The 26,096-nt window shown below is 42.3% G+C and overlaps 1 protein-coding gene across 2 annotated transcripts in view; it reads left to right on the forward strand.

The window, feature by feature from the left end:
• The window catches only part of NFATC3 (nuclear factor of activated T cells 3), a 156,186-nt gene that overhangs the window by 104,613 nt on the left and 25,477 nt on the right, over nucleotides 1-26,096 (forward strand). For both annotated transcript variants that reach the window (XM_090061944.1, XM_090061946.1), the window contains exons 7-9: nucleotides 12,364-12,419; nucleotides 13,061-13,187; nucleotides 20,595-21,647. In XM_090061944.1, the coding sequence (XP_089918070.1) occupies nucleotides 12,364-12,419; nucleotides 13,061-13,187; nucleotides 20,595-21,647 (1,236 nt within the window). The remainder of the gene's footprint in view (nucleotides 1-12,363; nucleotides 12,420-13,060; nucleotides 13,188-20,594; nucleotides 21,648-26,096) is intronic.

A 26,096-nucleotide genomic window follows, 5' to 3' on the forward strand; every position in this document is an offset into this window, starting at 1 on the left:
ACCTGATTTCTTTAAACAACTTGTCATGCATTTTTACCTTCATGTTTATTCCATAGGGTTACTGTGACATAAACAGATGCATTAGCCCCTGTTAGTCTGGTATTTGCCTAACTAACCATATGACTTCTCAGGATGATGAAACAAAATTTGCATATCTTATGACAAAGATTACTTTTTTAGATGGGTTATGATCTTGAAGAATAGAAGACAACAATGAAGTTATCAGTGTTGATTGTTAAAGCAGTTATTTTTTACTTTAGAAGTCACTTCAGCTATTCTTTGTAAAAAAAAAAAAAAAAAAAAATTTTTTTTGGAACTCACTGCAGCTTCATGGGACCTGTTTCAGGATAGATTCTTAATCCAAAATTCCTCTGCCAATTCTGTAGAAAGGTCAAACTTTCTGTTATAAGTAAAAGTATTAGCCTACTTCAGGAATAATTTGCTTAGCCTATAGCTATATGAGAATTGAAGAGTGTATTGTAAAAATGTATCACTAAAGTTGACTTTCTTGTGAGATTTTATTGGCTAAGCCTCATCTACAGCATTACAAATGTCTTCATTCACTTATTTTATCTTCTTAATGCAGCTTCTCTCTCACTTATCCTCCTGGCCCAATATATCGTCTCCTCCTGGCTTCATAGTAGTTTAAAGAGGAGAGCTGGAGAGTACTCTGGGCAATAACAGCAACATTCATGCTGCTGCTTACTGGAAATTTTAGGTGGGAAGAGTCTAGTGTAGAAATAACTTTTATCATACATATCTCACATAAGATATTGTCTAATGGCTCTTGTCTAATGGCCAACCTCAGCCTAAGCTTGTTTAACCTTAACTTGTTCACGGTTTCTTAATCTTCCAAACAAATAAAGTGAAATAAGGAAATATTTAATATGAGAGAGCCTTGATAGATACCATCAATTTAATAATTGTGTTTTTTACATGAATCATTGTATTGATGACCAGATTATAAAGTCTGCAAACTATGGAAGTTTTCTTATAGTGGGTTCACCTTGATCTTTTCTCTTTGATTAGTCGGCTTCCCAAAAACCTGTAATCTGGTTAGTATTAATTGTTACTCTAATAGATAAGAAATTGAATGGTTGCCTGAGGGGAAAAAAATAAAGTAGTGCAATCTGGTTAATTCAGCACAGGAATAACTCATTGCTGTCATTTATCAGTGCACTGAACCCCTGCCAGAATCCTATTGATCTTTATAAAAAATACTCTTAACTAATTTATCACTGGTTTAAAATGTGATTTATTGTTTGTAAAAAGTATGTACATAAATCACAGGGAAATTTACTATTGATAATCTGTTTTTAATTTGACTTAAAAGATACTGGCCTGTGAGGTTACTGAGTTGTCTGGCATCTTGCGAAGGTATTGCACCTTTAAGCGAAGTCTTGTAAGTGGCCACTGAGCTCAACCTTCAGCAGAAAGAGCAAAACAATTACATGACATCAAAGCACTACCTTAACTCAGTATCACTTGTAAAATTTGTTAGTGAATTTCATTAATCTATGTGTGCAATGCTTTTTTTGTCCAACAGTTCCTCATCTTGTGAAAGAAAACTGATTAAATGTAATCTACATTAAAAAATAGAGGTGTGTTTGGGGATTAATGAATTGTCAATATAGAATGGGTATTAGGATTATTTTGACTTGAAACCACTATATCTAATGTTTAATACTTTTTAGTTTAGTTTCCCATTCACATACTAAATTTTGCTCGGTCACCTGGACTCTTTCTATCTAAACCTTTTAAAATGACTTCTTTAAGGCAAAACAGTATTTTTTTAGATGTGCTTAATCAGCAAGTGAGTCTGAGAGTCTTTCATGTTCAACATTTGAAAGGTCTTTTACTCATTGAAATAGTGTCATTGATACAGGTTGTTTTTCATAGATTTCATAGACATTAGGGCTGGAAGGGACCTCGGGAGATCATCGAGTCCAGCCCCCTGCCCAAAGGGCAGGAAGTCAGCTGGGGTCATAGGATCCCAGCAAGATAAGCATCCAATTTACTCTTGAAGATGTTCAATGTAGGTGCTTGAACCACCTCCGCTGGCAGACTGTTCCAGACCTTGGGGGCTCGGACAGTAAAGAAATTCTTCCTTATGTCCAGCCTGAAACGGTCTTGCAGGAGTTTGTGATCGTTCGACCTCGTCATCCCTTGGGGCGCTCTGGTGAACAAACGTTCCCCCAGATCCTGGTGGTCACCCCGATAAACTTATAGGTGGCCATCAGATCACCCCTGAGCCTACGCTTTTCCAGGCTAAAGAGTCCCATGGCTCTCAGCCTGTCATCGTAAGATCTGTTTTCCTGACCTCTGATCATGCGCGTGGGTCTCCTCTGGACTCTCTCAAGCTTCTCCACATCCTTTTTGAATTGTGGAGCCCAAAACTGGATGCAGTACTCCAGCTGCGGCCTCACCAAGGCCGAGTACAAGGGGAGAATGACGTCCCAGGATTTGCTCAAGAAGAAGCCAGCGTTTTGGTCGCTTTACTAGCTGCAGCATCGCATTGCAGGCTCATGTTCATCTTGTGGTCAATGATGACCCCCAAGTCTCTTTCTTCTGTAGTGCTAACCAACGTAGCACTGCCAAGCCTATAAGGGTGCTGCAGGTTTTTCCTCCCAAGGTGGAGAACCTTGCATTTTTCAGTGTTAAACACCATCAAGTTCTCATCTGCCCATTTGCTGAGCTTGTCCAGGTCAGCCTGGATCACCTCCCTATCTTCTGGTCTGGATGCTTTACCCCAAAGTTTGGTGTCATCGGTGAACTTGGCCAGTCCACTCTTGACTCCAATGTCCACATCATTAATGAAGATGTTGAACAATATGGGTCCAAGGATAGAGCCTTGAGGGACCCCACTGGTCACAGGGCACCACGATGAGTGACTGCCATCAATTACTACCCTCTGGGTCCGACCACGGAGCCAGTTTCCCAGCCAGCGGATCATGGTGGAGCCGAGGCCACAACTGGCCAGTTTTGCCAAGAGGTGATCATGGGATACCAGATCGAAGGCTTTTTTGAAGTCAACATATATGACATCAATCTCTTCTCCCTTGTCCAGGTGATAGGTCACCTGGTCATAGAAGGAAATGAGATTGGTCAAACAAGACCTACCCGCAACAAACCCATGCTGGCTATCCCTTAGAACGTTACCTGGGCCAGTCCATCAAGGATGGCCTCCTTAAGAAACTCTTCTAAGATCTTCCCCAGGATACAAGTCAGGCTAATGGGCCTGTAGTTAGCCGGATCCACTCTCCTCCCTTTCTTGAAGATCGGCACCACATTGGCCTTCTTCCAGTCTTCGGGCACTACACCAGAGTGCCAGGAGTTTTCAAAGATCCGTGCCAGGGGCTGGGCTATGATGCTCACCAGCTCCTTGAGTACTCTGGGGTGCAGATTGTCAGGGCCGGCTGACTTGAAGGTAATTTAATTTTGTACTTTTTTTCTTATGTTTTGTAATTGTTGGCATCATAGTCCATTATGTGTACTTCTGTTCAAAATTGCATATAAATAAAGTCTTGTGGTAAAGTTACTACATAATATACTTGACAGAGCCACAAAAACAAGGAAAGTTTAAGTACGTATCCTCTGAGCATACTCGCATGCTTCACTGTAACTGCTATGTATTACAGATCATTTGCTTATGCTGACAGCCCATACATAGCATCTGGTGAAGTAGACAGTTGCCTATGAAAGCTCATGCCTTTCTGAACCAGCTGCTCACTTTTACACAAACTCTGGGTGTTGGGGGGAGTGCTGTAATTAAAGCAGCTGTCAAAGCAGCTTCTCAAGTATTGGCGTCCCCACGCTTCGAAATGGCGGTGGGGGCACTTGAACTAAAGCTCATTCCATGAACTTTAATTCAACAACCCCTGCTGACATTTTGACATGCAAGGACACTAATACACAAGGCACGGAAGCTGGCTGGAGAGTGGGAATTACCACATTTCAGCACTCATTGAATTGATTAAGTCTGCTTGGCACCATAATTACAGCACATTGGAGCAGCCCTGCAGCATGTCTACAGGCACCCTAAGGTGCTATCCTGCCCTACCTTCTGCTCGACTTCAGACTAACACTGCTAACCATTTCTCAGACTGCAGTACTTAAATCTGCTCCCACTGGAACATTCGCCTTCTAACACCTTTACCACAATACTCGTTCCTGGCATCGAACTGCTACAGAAAGCTGTAACTAATAATTGTTTGTGGGCAGAACTTAATAACATGGTTTCTGGAAAGCTGGCATCTGTAGGAGGCCAAAAGTAAGATTGTATGTAATCTGATTTGTGTAATATCTGTGGTTCTAAGGATCCAGAGTATAGGTTCTGCACTTTCTAACTTTTTTTTGTTTGTTTTTGATGATTCTGACAAGTATGTGGAGCAACTCGAGTATGAACCCCCTTATTAAATATAGGTTTTCCTCACCAACTGCAGGGGTTAGGTTCCTGAAAGTTCCCATGGTTGGCAAAACCATGGTTAGTAAGACAAAAGGCTTATGGGAAAAATGGAGTTAGGGACTTGAATATGAATAATTTCAGCATCTGCTGAAGCTGATTCACCCATAATCTTCATGTTGCAGAGCCCATGTCTCCTCTTAAATTTTTGAACCACCCCTTACTGGCTTGAAAAGTCGTGTGTTCACTCATGCCTTCACCCCCCGAGGTCTGGATGATGTGGTCATAAATTTGCTTTGCCTTCTTGCATATCACTTGACTGCTCAAAGGCACTTTCTTCTGTGTCTTTTTCCATTTTTTTCTAAGCTATGATCGTGTGGCATAAAGGTCACTTTAGCACTTTCTGGTGTACCACTTGCAACACTAGTCCTAATAGTAGCCTAACTTTTCCTAATGGTTCTTGTGGCAGGAAGCCACCTTTGTTTCTCCCCAAAATCCCTGCTCTGTGACAGTTTAATTAGGATGGGTCCAGCAGAGGAGTGTTTTGGAATTTTGTGTTTTGCAGTGTTTTGGAATAAGGTCATAAAAACCGCCTAGAAAAATAGTACCTTCCCCAGGAAGTATTTTCTGCATCAGGCAGATAAGCCACTCTAGTTTGCCCTTAAAAGCAAAATGTGTAGAAGCATAGACTTTTACCTCCTGTGTCAGGAAATCCTTAAGCAGAAACAGGCAGTTTGATATAAGACAATAGGGCTGTGTGAAGCTTCAGGTGGTGATTGGATTCAGAGGAGATTTGGCCTGATTCAGTGGCCGAATCTCCAAATCAGAATCAAATCGGGGACCAATTAAAAGGTCTGAATCAATTTGAAGCGCTCTGAATCTTCAGAAAAGATTCGGAGAGCTTCTATGATTCGGACAATCCCCGGTGGCTGAAGCAGGGAGCTGCAGCTTGACTTGGAGCTGGTAAGTAGGGGCAGGGGAGGGGAAGCTGGAGGAGTGGGGAGGGAGCCATGGGGGAACCCCTGCCAGGCCCCGTCCCCTGTCTGCTCCCCCAGCCCCTCCAACCCCCACCCACTGCCCCAGCCCTGCCACCACTGCCCCACCCATCCCAGCTCATGGCCCTTTAAAGAAAAGCCCCAGTGCTCACCAGGTGCTGCCAGGTAGCGGGGGTGATCCCTACTGCCCTCCCACTGCCCCACACTGCATGGGGGGCTCTGCCATGAGCCCCCCTGACCCTCCCGCCACTCCCACAGCCTCCCCATAGCTGCCTGTGGAAGAGGCGGGGAGAGGCTCTCAGGTTCTTTTTTATGCATGGCCTTGGGGGATGGGTCATGAACCAGTCACGGATTTGGAGAAATAAAGATTTTATTTCTTTTACTAGGTAAGGGTAAGGTCCACTGGGTCACGAGGTTCAGGTCCACTCCCTTGCTTTCAAGGCTACCAGTTGAGCGCCTTGAGGCGGCTGAGTGGAACCTTAGTCCCAGACCTGATCAGCTGCTCATTTGACAGACTCCAGGACAAACATATAGCTGATTATAAACGTGCAATATTGCCTCTTTACTGTTTATAAAGCTAGCAGTTAAAAAGCAGATATAACTAATAAAAGGCGGATATAACTAATTCACTGACAGGATCACTCACAATGCATTACCAAGCAAGCTAGCCAAAGGATTGACATTTCCAAGCATTTTCCGCGGAGGCGTCTGAGACGTCTTCTCGAGAGAAGGGGAGAGCGGCTATTCAGGTGATCAGCCCGATTGCCCTTGTGGCACTTAGTTTCTGTATTTAGTGTTCGTTCTCTCTCTGACATGGCAGTGTTTGTGTTGGTGTTTTATACTTTGCTTTAGCCGATTACCTTTTGAACTTGCGTTCGCTCCTTGTATGGTTGTGTATATTTCATATTTTGGAGCGCACCCGCGAGTGTCCGCTTTTCACCCCAGCTTCCTGGTGCGGAAGTTGACTCAGAAGCTGATGCGTGTTTGCACGCAGCTTAGCATGGCCATTTGGGCTTTTTAATGCAACACTGCCTTGCCTGCTGCAGCTCTGGTCCTTTAAGAAAAAAGAAAAATGGAGAAAAGCCCCAGGGCTCACTGCTCTTGCAGTGGCCTTGGGGCTTCAGGGGGCTCATGGGAGAGCCCCTCCACATGGCAGGGGGCAGCGGGGATTGCCCCCCTGCTGGCAGGAGGGATGAGTCTGGGGTTTTTCTCTCTTCTTTTTTTTTTTTTTTTTTTCTTAAAGGGCTGGAGCTGCAGTGTGTGGAGCCACCGTGGGGGAGGCTGAGACAGCAGGGGGAGGGTTGGGGTGTATGTGCAGAGTTCCCCATGCAGTGGGAGGCTGTAGGGGGCAACAGGGATCTCTCCCCTGCCTGGCAGCACCCACTGATTCGAGGTTTTTTTCGTCCAAGTGCCAGGAGCTGGGACAGGTGGGGCACCTATTGCTGGGCTGCTGGGGGTGGTCCTGGCTGATTCAGAAATTCTGCTGCTGAATCTCCGAATCAGATTCAGCCAAATTGATTTGGGACAGTGATTTGAATCACTGAATCAGATCACCTGTCCCCTGCCAATTCTGAATCCGAAGTGAATACTAGCCACTTCACACAGGCCGATAAGACGGTCACAATCTGAGAAAATTTCGCCAGCTAATGGACACTTTCAAGTGGTATTGTAGATGAAGATTTCCATAGCTTGGTTGGTAACTACATGTAGAAGCCTCCACTACTTGCCTGAATTTGAACCTACTAACCTTCCAGTACCAAAAGACTGTTGCTCTACTGAGATTTTAATTACCTTAATTTTTACTGACTTATACCTGCACAGTTCCCAGAATGGTCAGGCTCCAGAAGTATTATGTTGGCATCTTGCCAGGAAGGTGTTCATGTTCACAAAATTATCATTACTAGTCATTTCTTTGTAGATGAGCACTTGCACATGCTTTTATTCAAATTTGCAAACAATTCTGGGAGGGGATTGTAAGGCATATAATGCCGTCATATGATGCTGTATCCGCCCATTGGACCTGGTGTTCAAAAGCTGTAGTACTAATCTGCGTGTGTTTGAGATGCACAAATCAGACCACATGATCAGCTAGAAATGAATTGTGCTTTGGACTGTAATGTGGGGGTTTCCCCACATTAAGGGTAGGATACTCAAACATTTTGCCGCACAAGTTGTACTTGCATGTGGAGATGGGGTTATCTCTTTTTAAAGATCTTTATTTATTTGACCACACTTCCTGAAAGTGTATATAGTCAAGGCCTTCTGCCCTCTTTTATCATAAAAAGTAGAAAATTTATCATCTTAACAATTTAGTTTTTAAGGTATGTGACCCTGCTTTTCATTTTTTTAAAAACTCTTATGGTTGACATTGGCCAGGTAAGTTTTCTGAGCTACTGCAGTTGTCATTACTTGCATTTTGATTTATGCTATCCTTCTCAAAGTCTTAGCCTTTCTGGTAACTGGCATCCAACTGATTTCATAGACATCAGGGCTGGAAGGGACCTCGGGAGATCATCAAGTCCAGCCCCAGATAATTATACCTTTATAGATACTTATAATTTACCTGTAATTCTTACTAAAAAATTTCATTTTTTTTAGTTTCGCTTTTCCATCTTGTTCCTTCGGTTTGTAGAGTGTTTCTTTGCGGTGTGTGAAACATTTTTTTGTTCACTGAAATTGAATTTCTTACCTAATTGCAAAATATTTAGAAACACTGAATTTTGGAAGGTATGACTGCCCCTTGAGAAGGTTCTAGAGCTTTGAGGTTATGATTGTTGTAGTTTGAGCACAAGGGTTCAGTTTCTACCAAATTTGGAAGGCCAAAAAGCTTGGCAAAGTCAGGGATTTTGTGCTTGTTTTATTTTAACAGAGCAAGGCATGGGAATAGGACTCAAACAAGAAGTATGATTTTTCTTTTCTTTTTACATACTAGCTTTTTTTTCCTAATTATTTAAACCCTTTTTTCAAATTTTTTTGCAGTTTCTTTCCGAAGTTCTTAAACCAGGGTGTCATGGCACTCTGAGGTGCTTTGAGATCTTTCCAAGGTGCTGCACAGATAGCACTGTTAAGTTTACAAACATGATTCACAAGATGAACCATATATTTCAAATGGAAGTCCATAGTTGTGGTCTTTCTGAGTTATTTTCAACAGAAAACTATTATTTTTCCGTAGTCAAAAAAAAGAATGAAAACTAAAAGCTGGCATTTCCAAGGGGTTCCTCAAGTCTTAAAGGGTTGACAACCACTGTCTTAAACAGTTTGTCCACCTGTATTCATATGTAAAACTGATTTTGTCTGTACTTTAAAACTCCCTGTATATGGAGATTTTAATGGATCCAATCTAATGGGTTTGGATTCCATCCAAATCTAATGTCACTCCATTTTTCTTTTTGAATGATGAGTTCAGTTCTCTTTAAAATATTCTGGTATTTAAGATTTCTCTCCATATTTTTATCTCTTTTGGTAAATATTTTGATTCTGATCCACCTTACCTCTTAAATATTACCTTCTATAATTAAGAATCCACTGGTGTCATTTTAGACTAGTAACCTAAATTCACCATTTGGTTATATGGCATTTCTTTTAATGATTTTTTTCCTAATTTTCCATTAAATTTCACTTTTTTACTAACAGTGTTAGCTGGCTAATTTTTTGTGTTATTTAATAATGGCTTTGAAATACCTTGAGTTCAAATTGCCTGGTCTGTGTTAAGTTGTTTTTACACATTTAGGGTGCCTTTAGATGTGCCAGGAGGCTGCTGTGACATGTTGTTATTACTCAACTAATCAAGTCTGGTTAAGTGTGCTAATTAGTGCTCTCCAGCAAGTGTCCACATCTCGTGTATCAGCATCCCCATGCTTCAAAATGGTGACGAAGGTGCTTTAACTAAAGCTCATCGAACAAGCTTTAGTTAAAGTGCCCCCATCACCATTTTGAAGTGCAGGGACACTGATACATGAGATGTGGCGGGCACTTCTATTAGAGCAACTCCCTGGAGCAAATATAAAAACACCCCCCCAATTATTTAGATATTGAGAGAAACTTTGGCAAAATGTATTCAACCCTGTAAGTCAAATACAGTGGTTCTCAACCCTTTTAGATTCAAGGCACTTCTCCATAACATTTCTGAATTTGGCATCACTCCAGTTGAGAACCACCACTGTAGTGCCTCAGTTTACCTCTGGTTTTCAACCTAGGTGCTACTGCCACAGTCAAGCAAAACTGCCGTGTGCACTTCATGCAGAGCCAGATAAGGAAGCAATAATGTTACTTGTCTGAGCAGATATTCCTGCTCTTTAAATTGAATACTACTGGCAACTCTAGTGGGAAATTGTAGTTTAAGGTGTTGAATTCACCCAGGGTAAAAGATTACTATGTTGACTCTTTCCTTCTTAATTTGTGTGTGCATAAAAACAAAAACCATTGGGATAAGGATAAAATATTGTTCAGGTTTCCTTAGACTATCAATACTAATAGCATCTGTAGGGAAATATTATGAAGAATTATATTTTATATTTATTTTGTTTTCAAGACTATCATCTTAAACTTGATCCATCTCTGAGGGTGAACCTATTAATATGAAAAAAATAAAATTGAGACACTAATGTAAACCTGAGTGACCTGTATAATGATGTTTCTCCCAAAAATTAAAACAATAGCAATAGTGGAAAATAGTTCTGAAGAACTTCATTTCTAACAGGTTTTTCTTTTTTCAAACTATATACATCTTGTTTTTTTTACTTCCCTTGAAAACTAAACCTGTCTGTAATGTGTCAAGCACTAAAACTCAACTACACAAAACTTGCCTAAATCTGGAAAAGGAAAACTATATGCCATGCTTGATACTTCAGGTTCTGATCTTGCAAACATCTATGGGTACAAATAACTTGAGTTACACAAGAAAGACAGAGTTTCTGAATAAAATTTGATAGCAAACACTATTGAAAATCATTAGCTCCTTGTGAGTTAGGTGAAAATTCTCTAAATCATCAGCCATAGTTGCCATTATTTTAAACTACAAATTGTTATTTGTCCTCTGGTGCTTTCAGGCCTTCAGTTTTCAGGCTGCCACATTTAACATAGGAATGTAGGAGTGGAAGGTCTCTCTCAGTCCAGGCCGCTGTGATTATTTACCCAGAGAAGCCTCCACTTCACATCCTTACACAACCATGCTATACTAAAAACACCAGCAACACCCTATAACATGCTGTAGACAAAAGCAGGGCATATGATGTCATTGTCAGTGCCCTGACATTGTAGTTACAAGGAAGTAATTTGTTAATACATGCTCAGAAGTTCTATGAAGACTAAGCCCATGCTACAGTGTCGGGGTAGTCCGTACTGTCTCCCCGTGTCGGGGCCACTTACCGGTTGCCGAGGGCCTGCTCACCATTGGTTGGGCGTGTCGCACGTGCCTGCCTTGCCTGCCACGACTTTGATGTTAATGGAGATGGTTCATATGTCCGGTGCGTGCCGTCCAATTATGAGACTCCTCGATGTCCCGCAGGTCCCACGTTCCTGAGGGCTCCTTCACCCCTACACCCTCGCCCGTTCCGCCGGGTGGTGGCCGCCTATCGGGTCTAGCCACGTATCCGTAGATCACACAGATTGCCCGCAAAAGAAAGTATAAAGAACAACACAAATATTATGGCCAGGGGCTCAGCCTCCTACGCTGAAGTCATCCTCCAATATCACCTTGCCCTCAGGGGGGTCGAATCCCCTCTTCAGCTCTCAAGGGGTGCGTCTTGAGGGCTTGATCAATCCCCCTTTTCACGGTTAGCGCCTACTGTGGCTGCTACACCCCTGTTGTAGGAGCTATGGTGTCCCGTCACCAAGTGCCCTTCTATCAGGGTCTGTACGGTACTCGGCTTCAGCCGGGTCCCATCCGCTCCCGGCCAGTAAACAAAACAGTCCAATGCCTCGCCAGGGCCAGCCAACGGGGCTCAAAAACCCTGCTGGGGCTTACCCTTTTTCCAGAGGTTCCTACCGCAACTTAGCACTGCTCGCATCCTCAGCAGCTTACTCCGGCTGGCTCCATCACCTCGTAGCCCTCTTCCGGTTTCACGGCAGTGCCCCCGCTTGTCGGTCCTGGCCTCTCCTTTATGCTGGCCACGGGAATACCGTCCCCTCCCTTCTCCACACACCTGGGAAAGGTGGACTTCTGCCTATTGCCTTGGGCCTGCGGGCCCATGACCAGCGGCCCTCCACCCCAGCTGGGGGCCCCGAGGCCTGCTGTCTCTTTCTCTCCCTCACACAGAGGAAGGCAAAATCTTGCATCTTCAGTGCCAATCTGACCTAGTGCAAGCTTTCTTTCCTGAACCAAAATTTGGCTCTCAGTGGCCGTGTCTACATAAGACACTTAATGCACAGTAGCCCGTGACAGTAGCATCACATGGCAGGAAGCATGACATGACACTACTGCACACTAGTCACAAGCTACTGTGCAGTCAGTGTAAAAAAAAAAAAGCCATTCCTTGATGCAACTGTGCAGTAACTCCAGATTACCAGGTATCTACTGCAAAACAAGAGAGTTACCCCAAAGTAGGGATTTAATATGTCCAATGTCCCAAACTTTTAATAATTATGAATGTGTGAGGGGAACTAATGAGTAGTCTCCCCCTATATATTGTGTATGGTGTGTGTAAATATATGTTTTAGAATTAAAAACTAAATGTGTATATAATATTCATGTTTTTGCATTGTAATGGAAGCCTAAATAAGAAATCTTATCAGAAATATTTGCAAAATGCAAAAAATATATATTGTAATAATTAGAATTTCTGGAATTTTGAGCAAATTAAAGTACGTAAGGAATCTTTTGTTGTTTGCCTAATTCATTTATAATATATTTGTAGTATCCTCTATGAACTGCTTTTTATAACTGAAAGTGAATACATTTCACAATATTAAAAGTATTTCAAAGGATAAGAAATTTCATTTGAATTTCTTGTAAATTTCTCTCAACAGATGGTCGACCTCAGTGGGAGGTAGAAGGGAAAATAATTAGGGAAAAGTGTCAAGGGGTGAGAAACTTAATTTTCTTTCTTTGTAAAGTTGTTTTATTTTATTTTAAAGTATGAAATTGGTCTTCTGTGTGTTTGTACTTGAATTAAGATTTTGTAAAGTAAGTAAGTAGGTACATATGAATAAGTTCTTCAAGTTAACTTACCTCAGCTGAAAACCTTCTGAATTGGTATAACAAAAATGTAAAGTAGTCATTGGGTTGCTGCTTCCTAAAAAACTAAAATGTTAAACGTTTTGAAAAACTGGAAGATTAATTGTATTAAAGTGAAAACTTACTACCACTATATTAAAATTTTCCCCATCAGAGCAGTGTTACAAAGTTTAGTTTCTGTTTGCAGCTACAGCATTCTAACACTCTTAAAAGATGCATGAATATTTGAGATAAATATGTGTTTTTAATAAAAAATCTGTAATCTCTAGAATGTTTATGTTGAGGAGGAAGGGAGGGAGGAAGACTCCTAAATAATGATGTTTGTTATTTTCATGTTTCTAGTTTGTTAAGAAGATGTGTAGACCTAAGTCATCTAACAAAAAGTACCCATTTGCTTAAGTTTTGCATTCAGTTATTCTGTACTTAACAAGTGTGGGGGTTTTTTATTTACATTATAAAAGTAATGCTCTTTTTTTTACTTTCATTTAGACTAACATTGTTCTTGAAGTTCCTCCATACCATAACAAAGCCATTACAGCTGCAGTCCAGGTGCAGTTTTATCTTTGCAATGGCAAGAGGAAAAAAAGCCAGTCTCAACGATTTAATTACACACCAGGTACAAAAGCATCTTACTGTAAAATGGTTAATTTAAACAGTTAGGAAAATTATTTAAATCAAGTGTGTTACATGAATACCAGAAAAATGTTCACATAGTTGATGAGTAGATATGACTAAATTACAGTTGCTGCAGTTGTTGATTACAAGTTTGTCTCATAGCAAACTTGAGTCTGATATTATAGTGTATAGTACTGTGAATAGAGCTACAGCTCTACCCACTGTTCTTAATCATTGCTGTGCATGCTTCCCTCTTCGGACCTGATATAGAATGCCTTGCATTCAGAAGCTTGTCTGACTTTATCTGAACTATGCAGTTAGTCCATAAAAGATATCTCCCCAAAAATTCCATGCTTCTCTATGGACAGAGCTAAGAATTCATAGCTTAATGAAGTGGGTTTTTTAATAAACATTTTATTTTACTTGTAGTTTTCTAGTCAAATTGTCAGTTCTCAGAAAAGGCAGTGTTATTTCTTATTCTGTTTTTTAATCAGCTTAGTCATGACAGCGAGTGAACTCTAGAGTATATAGTCAGTACATAAAGTAATGGTCATGCCTAATTAATCTCCTTGAAGGGAGACAAAAAATAGTCCTTATAGATGTGTTGCAGTATTAAAGAGTTTTTGTAAGAGTGGCACATTGTGCTTGTTAATATTATATAGCTAAAATTTTTTTATTTCTTTCATCTGGTGTAGGAAAAGTTTGCAGGATATGTAACATTTTCTTTTATGGCTGACTGGAAGTCCCCAGTGGACTAGAAGGAGAGATACGCTCTTCATTAAGAACCAGAAATTACTCTAAAGATATGTTGGTTTCAGCAATAATTTGATCACAGGTTTAGTTTGAAGTTGGAGGTCTTGAAATTTATGTCCACATATCTGAAGGCATTGTAGACTTGAAAAAAATCTTGTTTCAGTTATTATTTTATACTTACTGAAAGATGTTAATAATAGTTGTTCTGCTTAGTTACATATTTTATGCCATTAAGCTTAATTAAACTAATATTATGCAATTATGTGGGCAACTGGGTATGTATTAATTTTCTTCGTGTGGTTTTAAGCAGTAGTGAACTACCACATTTCTTAATGTCAGATCTTTGAAATTAGTCATTTAACAATTTGTAAACTCATAATAATAATAATAAGATGGCTCTTTCTTCTGCAACAATTGTTCTCTAAATGGTGGAATGAGGTAATGGAATATAGCAGCTAAATAAAAAAGAAGTAAGTTTAATTATAATTGCAGATATACTACACCAATGCTGAGCACGTATTTGTTGTATTTTCTGCTTTCCTTTCATCACACATGGTAAAAGACAGTGGTTGAGTAATACAGGTGTTGGCAGGAAAAATCCGTTTGTCCTTTAAAAATAACATCCAAATCATAAGCTAATTGAGGAAATCACTCAAGTTACATTAAAAATCTAAGAAATGCCTGCATGGATGTGAACACATTCTGTATATAACTGATAAAGTTGCAAAAACTGGTGATTAATTTAGTACTTTGCAGACTCTGTTTTGTGGCGCTGTGCATATTCCAGACCAAGATAATCATATAATTTAGTGATGACATAGTACTGTATACTGATGTGGTTATGGGTTGGGAGGGGAGTGTTGGAGAAAGCAAATTTCATTGTACTTTACTTAGAATTAAAATACTTTACTTCACTTACTTAGAATCCTCAATACAAAGTTGTAGAGAAACATTAACCAGTATTCTCTGAGACAGAGATTTTTTCAGAATAAGTATTTCTGCTCTTAGGGTGCCCTAAGGATAGCTTCTGTACTATTCAGAATGCAGATTGATGTGCAGCTCCCTCAAGTTCTTTGACTACAACCTTAAGGAATATCTTACAGCAATGTTAAGTGAGATTAAATGCACATGTAGATGGTGATCACTGGGCTCAAATTGTGCCCAAATTCTACCCAGTCAGCCCAGCCAACTGGGGACTAGATCCCTGGTTCTTGCCAGTCCCTACACCACCACCCAGAGCCCAGGGCTGATTCCCAATGCTCCATGCCAGCCTGGGGATCTTCTGCCCTGGCTCAAATTACTGCCATCCTGGGCACATGTATAGGCACTGTGCCCAGGAGCAATTGACTCCAGCTCGAACTGCTCCGGAGTTTACTGCATTGTAGATGCACTCAGTTTATACCAATACCAAACCAAAGGACAGTCCCACATATTAGAAGTAGTGTTCCCTTTTAAATCTACTTCTTTGCATCTCCTCCATCCACCTTAAAAGCGCTAAAGACTAAATCACATACTGCTAGATTGGCAAATTTGAATTGTGAGGAAAAAAGAGAAGTAAAATATTATACTGAACCCACATAGAGGCCAGATTTCTGTACTTCTCAGGACTTGAACTTTTTCTTTCAAAACTTTAAATGGAAGATCCATTGAGTTCAAAATGCAGCATCATCTGGATTTTTTTTCTTAGAAGTTTGAGATAATGGGAGAAGGTTGCTAGTTACCTTAATTAATTATTTAATTTAAAAAATGTCTATAGAGTTGAAAGATTTTTATTTGGCTAAATTACTTTAGAATGCATCTATGGCTATAGTACAGTATACTTACCTCTCTTTCTTCTCATTCTCCCCCATTGTTCACTTCCCCCATCTGTGTCTGAGGGGAAATTTTGGACAGACTCTCAAAGAGTTCATGCAAAAAAATTATGTTCTACTACATTGTGTTCCTGGTGCTTGAATTAAAAATCAAGACTAAACGGGAGTGCACTAGCAAAGCTAGTGCATCTTATCAACAGAGATCCAATTTTTCCATTTCCCATGGAAAACGGAGAAAAACGTGGGTTTTCCCCTTTACCTGAGGAAAACATGGATTTCTCATTTTCATTGAGAAACCTGCAGATTTTGCAGGTTTGCAAAGAGCTCTCTGCAGGCCGAGTTCCAGCCTGTAAGGGGCTGGGAAGGAGCAGGAGGAGGATGGTCAGGCAGGGGCACCATGTGCATGTATATGTACGTGACCACCAGGCAGCCTGGAGAGCAGCTCCTGTAGGTGGAGTGGGGGTGGAATTGAGGAACCCATATGGAGGGAGAGAAGGAGTTGACTTGGGCTGGGGCTGTTCCCCAGCCGAGCAGTTGGTGGGGCTTGGGGCCTGGGGCTGCAGGGCACGGTAGCAAGGCCCCAGTAGGGAGCAGGACAGGGCCACAGCTGGCTCTTCCAGGGAGCAGGGCAGGGTGGAAGCCAGCTCCCTGCTTCTGTGCTCACTTCCGGGGTGCAGGGGAGACCCCTTATCTGTATGTTGGGCAAAAGAGGGCTGCCCATTGTGGGCTTGGATTCCTGCCCTGTTGTCCTCTCTCAAGGCCGCCGCAGCCCAGCAAATGTGATCCAGTGCCTCAGGGAACGTGTGCTGGGGGAGGGTAGCAAGATGGGAGTCCGAGCCTGCAGCGGGCAGCCCACACCTGTCCCACGCAGAGATCTGGGGGCATGGGTCCCCTCTGCACCCCCCAGGAGTGTTCACAGTAACAAGCAGCCATGCCACCCCCCCAGCCCACAGCAGCCAGGGAGTGGGAGGGGTGGAGGTGGGCTCCATTCTGCTTCAGCAGCAGCTGCTGCGAACCCAGGTCCCTGGCTAGGGGCCCCTTCTGGCAGGGTGGGGGGGCGGGGTTGTAGGGGCGAGGGGCATGAGCAGGGCCAGGGACCTGTGGAGGAGGGGCAGTGAGTGGAATGAGCAAGCCCAGGGACTGTTGGTGCGGGGAATTGAGGGGCACAAACAGGTTCAGGGAGATTGTGGGAGGGAGTGAGGGGCCTTTCATTTTAATCCCAGATTTGAAATTTTTATCAGAGAATTTGTGATTTTTTTTTTTTTTTTTATCAGGGAAAACCAGGATCCCTGCTTATCAATCCCATAGTTAGATATACTAATTTTCTCAGAGTCAGAAAATGAGTCACCTCTCTGACTTATTGAGTCACCTCTGGGCTGTTGAGGCCTTAGTCTTGTCCCTCTTTTATTTTTGGCAGACACAATTATAACAAGTAACCACTCACCTCAGACACCTACATTAGACTTCAAAGAAGACTATCCCTATGTATCAAGCAGGCACTCAATATTTTTCACTCTAAATGTCTGCTGCTATAACTCAAGGTCAGGACACATCTATTAGGACTAAAGTATTCATAATGTTTCCTGCAGTATTAGTGGCTGTTCTGACAGACAGACAAACATTTATTCTTCTTTAACAATCTTTTCCTGTCTATAGCCCTGTGGGAACTAGGGGGGATAGTAACCCGTGTGTAGAATCGCTGGTTCTCAGTGTTTAATGACAGAAGAGTTCTTTCCTATCTCATCAGTTTCTGTATTTAGGAGTGGTGCTGAGCCTTGATAAGGACAAATGTTCATTTCAGATTAAATAAAAGATCATCTTGTTGATATACTGAATTAGGTCATCACACACTTCTGAAGCTCGTGATATTATTCATTGTACTTGTTTTATGCATGGAAATTCTAAAATTGGCCCAATTTTATGAGAATGCTCCAAGTCTGCTTCTGACTGTATCAGAAAAAAATTGCAACCAGTCAGGACCAGAGTCAATTCTGAGACAAGTCAGTTACTAGGTAGACCTAAGGATCATCTGAGGGGGTGTTCTCTGCTTCCAACTGTCTGTTAACTAGTATCAGATACTTATCAGATAATAGTACCACTGCATTGGTATATATGAGTTGACAAAGAGGAAGCAAATTCACTTCTCCTTTTTAAGGATATTGAAGGTGTTCTGACTTGGTCAGAACAGCATAGGCTGTCTGCCTTTCCACATGAAGAGAAGAGACAACACATCAGATTGGTTTAGCACAATGGTGCCCAACCTTTTCATCCCACAGGTTGAATGGGTAGTGCTAGTCTGTCTGTAGGTCTAATCCAGCCAGTGGTCTCAATCCAGTATATGCGGCTGGTGTGGCCCCAGATGGGGTGTGCAGCTGAACCCTGATCTGTTTGCCTATCAGGGAGCTGTCTGGCCTCAACATGGATGCCAGGGATGGGAAGCAGCCCAGCCTGATTTGGGTACAGGAGTCGTGGGGGAGACATTTTATATTTTCTTCCCAATTTAATGCTGTCCTTCTGGGCAATCAGGCACTTTTTATTAATAGATTAGCCAATTGCCTGTCAAGAATGACAGGGAAAGAGAGGCTGCCAGGACAGAACCCCACATGCAACCCCGCCCCTCCCCCCCCCCCCCCCCCCCCCCCCCAGTTCAGGTCCGACCCTGCTGAACCCCTCCCCACCTTTTGGGTCTGACCCTGGCCCCCCCTTCACTTCAGGTACAACCCCGCTCCCCCCTTTCCCCCCCTTTCAGGTCCATCCCCCTTCCCCCCCATTCAGGTCTGACTCCCCGCCGACCCCCAGTTCAGGTCTGACCCTGCCACCCCTCAGTTCGGATTTGACCCCACCCCTCTTACCCCCCCATTCGGGTCTGACCTCGCCCCCCCAGCTCAGGTCTGACCCTGCTCCCCACCCCTTCAGGTCCAACCCTTGTACAACAGAGGGGCTCCCACTTTTCCTCAGCTAGCCCTGGCACTTGTAAAGAGCTTGAAAAAATTCTTTTTTTTGCCTCTTTGGAAGTGGAACAGAGGGAGCCACCATACCAGGGGCTGGAGGGGGCCCTGACAGGCCTTTTCTCAACTGGCCCTGCCTCTTGTAAAGTGCTCGTGCCATTTTTTTTTTTTTTTTTTTTTTTTTGCCTCTATGGAGGTGGGGCAGAGGGAGCTGCCACACTGGAGGTTGCACAAAGAGGTGGCACTGGCAGAGAGGCGCCTGCAGGAGGAGGTGGCAGAGGGACTTCTGTTTTAGCTCAGCTGTCCCTGGTCCTGGCCTCTCACCCTGCGCAGCCAATCGGCACATGCGCAGTTAGGCAAAAGTGTTATGGACAGACAGACACACAGACTAAGACTTTTATTGTATTGGATTTAGAAACATTAGGAATTATTAATAAAAACATGACATTTTCATGTAGTTGGCTGAAGGGCAGTTAAATTAGGCAATTGCATAGCACTGTGCAGCACAGTCACCAGTTTAAATTGTACAAGAAGATGCTGCTAGGTGCTGGTAATATCTGAGTTAGGTACAGTACAAAACAACTTGGAACACCATACCGTTGCAAGACCAAATCAAAGTAATACTTTCTTAGGCCTGAGGTATAAATAGATGTGTTCAAGATCAGACAACCTTACTTCTAACTTTGTTAAACTGTCAAAAGTATAACTTTATAGCTTTTTAAGATCATTCTGAACTACAAGTATGAAGACCAAAAACATGGTTGGATTCAAGCTTAGGACTTGGACAGACATTCAGTTTCTCCAGGGAGATTTCTTGCTCTCTCGGGAGAAACCTTGAGTGTACCGAAGTTTGTAATTTTTCTCATAGAGTAAAAGTAGCCATTTAGGGAAAAAAATAGCTTGGAAACACCCCAAATGAAGTGGTTTCTCGGAGAATCTCTCTTAGGAGATAGAACTTCTGTACAGGCAACAGATGCCAAGCTGACCTCTGCAATCCCAGTGTGCTTTGTTTTTCTTCTCCTCTCACAGGGAGAGAGAGTGTGTGCCAGTTTCAGTCAAGCAGGGAACAGAGCAAGCCTCCTGAGTGCTTTGGGCTGAAAAGCCCAACACTGAAGCACTTAGGGGGTGTGTAGTGCTCCTGGCTTGTTCCTTGCCTGAATCTCACTGCAGCACTTGGGTGCCAGGAAACATGTAAGAATATGTCCTGCCCAGCTAGGCTCCAACACAGCACAGGGGAGAAAAGGGGCTGGAGGACTCTTCTGTGCATGGCACAGACCCCACTCCTACCTTCTCTGACCCTGACAATCCCTGTCTACATTCACTTAGAAAAAAAGCCTGGAAAACGCTGCATGCTCAAGGGACCTCTGGCAACCCAGGCTCTGCATTGCAGGCTCTTTACTTCTCTGTCTGAACTTATGTACCGGTCATTGTTTCTGTCACAAGATGTTGGCAGAGTTTTAAAAAATGTAAATTCACTACTGGGGCTTGTTATCAAACTTTTGCCAGAACACTGTCAGAGAAGTGATGGTCAGAGATAGTTGAAGGTTTCAAACTGTTGCTACTAGATTCAGCCCACAAGCTACTTTTTTTTCAAGGGAATATAAAGTATAGAAGAATAAATCAAATGAGTAAAGGAGAGAAGAGAGCTGAAGGAAAACAGTAGGCAAATGAGGACAGAAAGATTATTACAGATATAAGAGCCAGGATGATGGGAACCACAAAGTTAAGAACAGATGAAAATAAGAGAAAATTGGAAGAGGATGTGGAAAGAAGACAACTGTAGCAGTTATGCCTAAACACAATATAAATATAGAGTACATGTTTTTATCCTGTAATATAGGGTATATTCCTTATATAAACAACTTAGAATTCTAATTCTTTCTTTACTACTTCCAGTTGTAATGAAACAAGAGCACAGAGATGAGATGGATTTGTCTGCCGTTCCATCTTTGACCCTGCCTCATACTGGTAGCGTTCAGGGCCTACATTCTATCCGAAATCAGCTGCCTTCATCAGATCCAGGGCACCCACATGATAGTTTACTGTCTACATCACCCAGGAGCCTTCTGTGTCCTGTTCAGCAGCCATATACATCCATGGTGACCTCAGCAGTTCCCCATCTGTCTCACATTCAAGGTAGAACCATCAATCCAGGTGAAGAGTGTCATGTTTTGCCTCCTGCTGTGGTTCAGTCTTTTCAAGTAACATCAGCACCTCCAGTGAGGCCTTCTTACCAGCCTATGCAAACTAATGTTAGATATAATGGACAATCTGGTCTTCCCATGAACTCTGCTTCTAGCCAAGGATTTGATGCTATTTCATTTCAACAAGATGCAGCTATACCTCATTTGATAAATCTTAGCTGCCAGCCTCTGACTCCCATGCAGTTCCATTCTTCAAATCCAGGGTCAGTGTCAACTTCAACTACAGCAGGACATTCTTTGGCACACCCAGCTCATTCAGGACCATCATCCCCTCATCTGCAGTCAATGGGATACCATTGTCCAAACACTGGGCAAGCTTCTGTCTCCTCAACAATGAACCGGAGCCTTGGACAACCTTCCTCTCAGCTGCAGCAAGTTGCATACCATTCATCAAACCCAGGGTCTGCTTCATCACCATCCCCAACAACTTCCCATCCTTTGGTCCATTCACCACTGTCTGGACCATCTTCTCCACAGCTACAGTCTATGCCTTATCAGTCTCCTAGCTCAGGACCTGCACCATCGCCACCTCCAACATCTGTAAGTCACTCTGGACAACATTCTCCTCAAGCACATAGTCCAGGATTGGGAGGTCTTAATGCAGCTTCTTCATTAGTACATCACAGTGTATGCGATTCATCTCCATTTTCATCAGATGTGGCAGCTATTAACATCAAACCAGAACCCGAAGATAGAGAGTTAAATTTTCAAACAATAGGATTGCAAGACATCACACTAGATGACGGTAAGTAAATATAACTTTTCAGTGCTGGGAATTTTTTGAGGTTCTAGTAACGTTAGCAACTTCATTGAAACAATGAAGCAAAGGAAATCATAGAATCATAGAAAATTAGGGTTGGCAGGGACCTCAGGAGGTCATCTAGTCCAGCCCTCTGCTCAAAGCAGGACCATCCCCAGGTATATCATCCCAACCAAGGCTTTATGTAGGCTTGGCTAGACAATAAAAAAAACACAAAGCAAAAGGAAGCGAAGTCTTCCTTTCATAGGCATAAATTCCATTTACAGAAGTTGTAGGCCCATTTTTATCACCAAAATGGTGGTTCTTACAGCTAATGGATCCATACATAATGGATGGTGGGTATAAACCGTGGCGCTAAAGACACAACTGTTTTTAATTTGAGTTGTACTCACAACTTGTTTGGGCATAGAATGTGGCTTTGGACAAAACCCTTTCTGTTACCTTCCTGGGAAAAACATAAATTCACCTGTTGCATGAGGAAACAGTTTGAAGGCACTTTTATGTTAACTTTTCTCAGTGATATATCACAAAAATCAAAGTAATACTCCTGAATTATTTAAACACATGTCTGCCCTTTAATAGTATTTAGAAATTCAAACTCTGGAAGCATATGACTCTAAACCTTTATGGCTTCAGTGCTTTTTTAATCTGTCATTTACAAGAAATCAAATTAGAGACCCTGCTTAGCTCCATTTACTAAAGAATTAAATGGATGTTAGTTATGGTGTGATCCAGGTTTCCTGGAATTACTGAAAGACAGAGCAATTCTGCTGAACCTAAAGTAGTCTGCAATCTGGTACTGTCTTGATGCTTCATCACCTGTATCACGTAACACTATCACTTTTGTCTCTACTAATAGGTAAGCGCTCTTTCTACCAAACTGCCTTTATGGAAAATGTTCTGACTACTAGAAAAAAACTGTTGGTGCTCAGGTCCAGGGTATAAAGGGAAGGAGCACAAGAGAAGGGGAGAACATAGCAGTGGTGAAGAGACATACTTTATGGGAAGGACTAAACAATAAAAAAGGGAAGGTACATATAGAGGTTTCTGCTTGGAAACTTCCATGTTGGAGAAAGTTATAAAGAGGTGAGGAACAGGAAATGGAAAGATTTTTTTAAAGAGGGCAATTGAGAATGAAAAACTGAAGGAAGTCAGAATATTTAAGTGAAGGAGGTGCAGTTGCATAGGTAGGACGTAAAACAAGTGAAGCAAGAGAAACTGGGAAGCCTACAACATATGTATTGAAAAAAACGCCATAGGGAAGACAAGCTTGTATCAGAAATGTACTGGGGGAATTTCTGATATTAGGCATTTTCCCTCCTAAAATTGTCCAGCATTGCTGCCAGCAGTATAGAGGCACCAGCAGCAACAGTGTTGGACCATAAGTATCACCTGGCATTTTATTGCTTAAGTATATCTTGAATTAATTTTAACGATTTTTTCCCTCCCTTTTTGTAACTGGATATAGCAATTGAATTATATAGCGTTTACTAAACAAAACATATATGTGGATTAAAACAGTCCTTGAAAAGAAGTTTATTTGGCCCTTTTTGTAAAATAATTATACAGAAATGCAAAAATTGATTTAAAAATCATTTAAATCAAGTGTTCCTGAATTTTCATTTAATCATGATTGAAACAATAATGTTGTAAACAACCTACTCTGAAGAGCAAGACTTATTTTTAATGGAAAGGTTAAAATCTACAGAAATGAACTGGTAAACCCCCACTTTCCCCAGGAAAATGCACTCGCATCAATGCCCACAGTTAGAACCTTGTTGAATTTATCCTGACAAAAACAGTGTTTGGTCCACATCTTAGCAGAATTGGAGTGCAGAAATACTGCTTCCATTATTCTTTACAATGCATTAACTTGGTTTATTCTGGTTAGTAATTGTAGTTAAATATTATTTATCAGTAGTTATATCCTTTTAAATTGGTGAAAGTGACAAATTATTCATCCCCAAAGATTGACTGGACATACTAGAGGGTATCCTGGAATTGATATTTGGCATATGCACTGCAATATGCTTTCACCTTCCCTAAAGAGGCCATTACTGAGGATACTGGGGCAATTTAGCCTTCAAATCCTTGATGTAATCTGCAGCTATCAAAAAGCATCTTTATTTTCTGGTTTGTTTGTATAATTTTAACTTACAGTTAGTTTTGCACCTTTTCAAAATGAAATTATCCTGCAAGTTCTTCCCTACATACAGGTTCAGTGAACCTGTTAGTGACATAAAACAAAAAAGAAACCTTGAATGAATACCTATTCAACTTTTGTCCATTAAAAATTCCCTGAAGACACAATAGAGCATTATAAATAATTCATATAATTTGGTTTTGACTAGCAGTACTTTAAAAAATGTGTTATGTTATATAACTGTCTGATATTCCATCTAGTCCATATGCATGAAAAAATGAAATAATTTAGTAATGATGTTAGCATAAAAATCTATTTCACTGTAAACTCTTTTCTTAAGACCAAAGTGATGATGTATGACCTGCATAGGTCACAGGTAATGTGTGAACTACTTGTTTCTGTTAAGAAAACACCTCAGTTGTATCATTTTGTACATTTTCGTAGATTTCATAGACATTAGGGCTGGAAGGGACCTCGGAAGATCGAGTCCAGCCCCCCGCCCAAAGGGCAGAAAGTCAGCTGGAGTCATAGGATCCCAGCAAGATAAGCATCCAAGTTGCTCTTCAAGGTGTTCAATGTAGGTGCTTGAACCACCTCCGATGGCAGGCTGTTCCAGGCCTTGGTGGTTCGACACTAAAGAAACTCTTCCTTATGTCCAGCCTGAAACAGTCCTGTAGTAGTTTATAACTGTTTGACCTCATCATCCCTTGGGGTGCTCTGGTGAGCACACTTTCCCCCAGATACTGGTGGCCACCCTGATAAACTTATAGGTGGCCATCAGATGACCCCTGAGCCTGCGCCTTTCCAGGCTCTCAGCCTGTCATTGTAAGATTTGCTTTCCTGACCTCTGATCATGCGCGTGGCTCTTCTCTGGACTCTCTCAAGCTTCTCCACATCCTTTTTGAATTGTGGAGCCCAAAACTGGATGCAGTACTCCAGCTGCGGCCTCACCAAGACCGAGTACCGGGGGAGAAGGACATCCTGTGATTTCCTGGAGAAGCATCTATGGATGCAAGCCAGCGTTTTGGTCGCTTTACTAGCTGCAGCATCGCATTGCAGGCTCATGTTCATCTTGTGGTCAATGATGACCCCCAAGTCTCTTTCTTCTGTAGTGCTATCCAACGTAGCACTGCCGAGCCTATAAGGAAACTGCAGGTTTTTCCTCCCAAGGTGGAGAACCTTGCATTTTTCGGTGTTAAACACCATCAGGTTCTCGTCTGCCCATTTGCTGAGCTTGTCCAGGTCAGCCTGGATCACCCACCTGTCTTCTGGCGTGGATGCTTTGCCCCAAAGTTTGGTGTCATCGGCGAACTTGGCCAGTCCACTCCTGACTCCAATGTCCACATCATTAATGAAGATGTTGAACAATATGGGTCCAAGGATAGAGCCCTGGGGTACCCCACTGGTCACAGGACACCACGATGAGTGACTTCCATCAATTACTACCCTCTGGGTCCGACCACAGAGCCAATTTCCCAGCCAGCAGATCATGGTGGACCCAAGGCCACAACTGGCCAGTTTTGCCAAGAGGTGATCATGGGATACCAGATGGAAGGCTTTTTTGAAGTCAACATATATGACATCAATCTCTTCTCCCTTGTCCAAGTGATAGATCACCTGGTCGTAGAAGGAAATGAGATTGGTCAAGCAAGACCTACCCGCAACAAACCCGTGCTGACTATTGCTTAGGATGTTGGCATCTGCCAGTCCATTAAGGATGGCCTCCTTAATAAACTTTTCTAAGATCTTCCCCGGGATAGAAGTCGGGCTGATGGGCCTCTAGTTAGCCGGATCCACTTTCCTCCCTTTCTTGAAGATGGACACCACATCGACCTTCTTCCATTCTTTGGGCACTACACCAGACTGCCAGGAGTTTTCAAGGATCCGTGCCAGGGGCTGGGCTATGATGCTCGCCAACTCCTTGAGTACCCTGGGGTGTAGCTCATCAGGGCCAGCTTACTTGAAGGTCTGCAGCTTCTCAAGATGTTCTTCATGAGGTCAGCATTTATGGAGGGCAGGGGATTTCCGTAGCAGGCATGGGCGTCCCATGAGACTGATGAAAGACCCATTTAATAGGTTGTCTTTTTCCTGGTTGTCAGTTGCCCCATCTGTTTCAGCAGGGGTCCAATGTTGCCCTTGCTTTTCCTCCAGCTCCCCACATATCTGAAAAAGGACTTTTTATTGTCTTTGATGCTCAAAGCTAGTTGGAGTTCAGTTGCAGCCTTGGCTTTCCTGGTTTGCTCCCTGCAGGACTGGACCAGTGCAGGATAATCTTCCTTGGAGGTGAATCC

Source organism: Crocodylus siamensis, chromosome 9 (genome assembly GCF_052110815.1).
Source record: "Crocodylus siamensis isolate JL-2025a chromosome 9, ASM5211081v1, whole genome shotgun sequence".
Lineage (NCBI taxonomy): Eukaryota > Metazoa > Chordata > Crocodylia > Crocodylidae > Crocodylus > Crocodylus siamensis.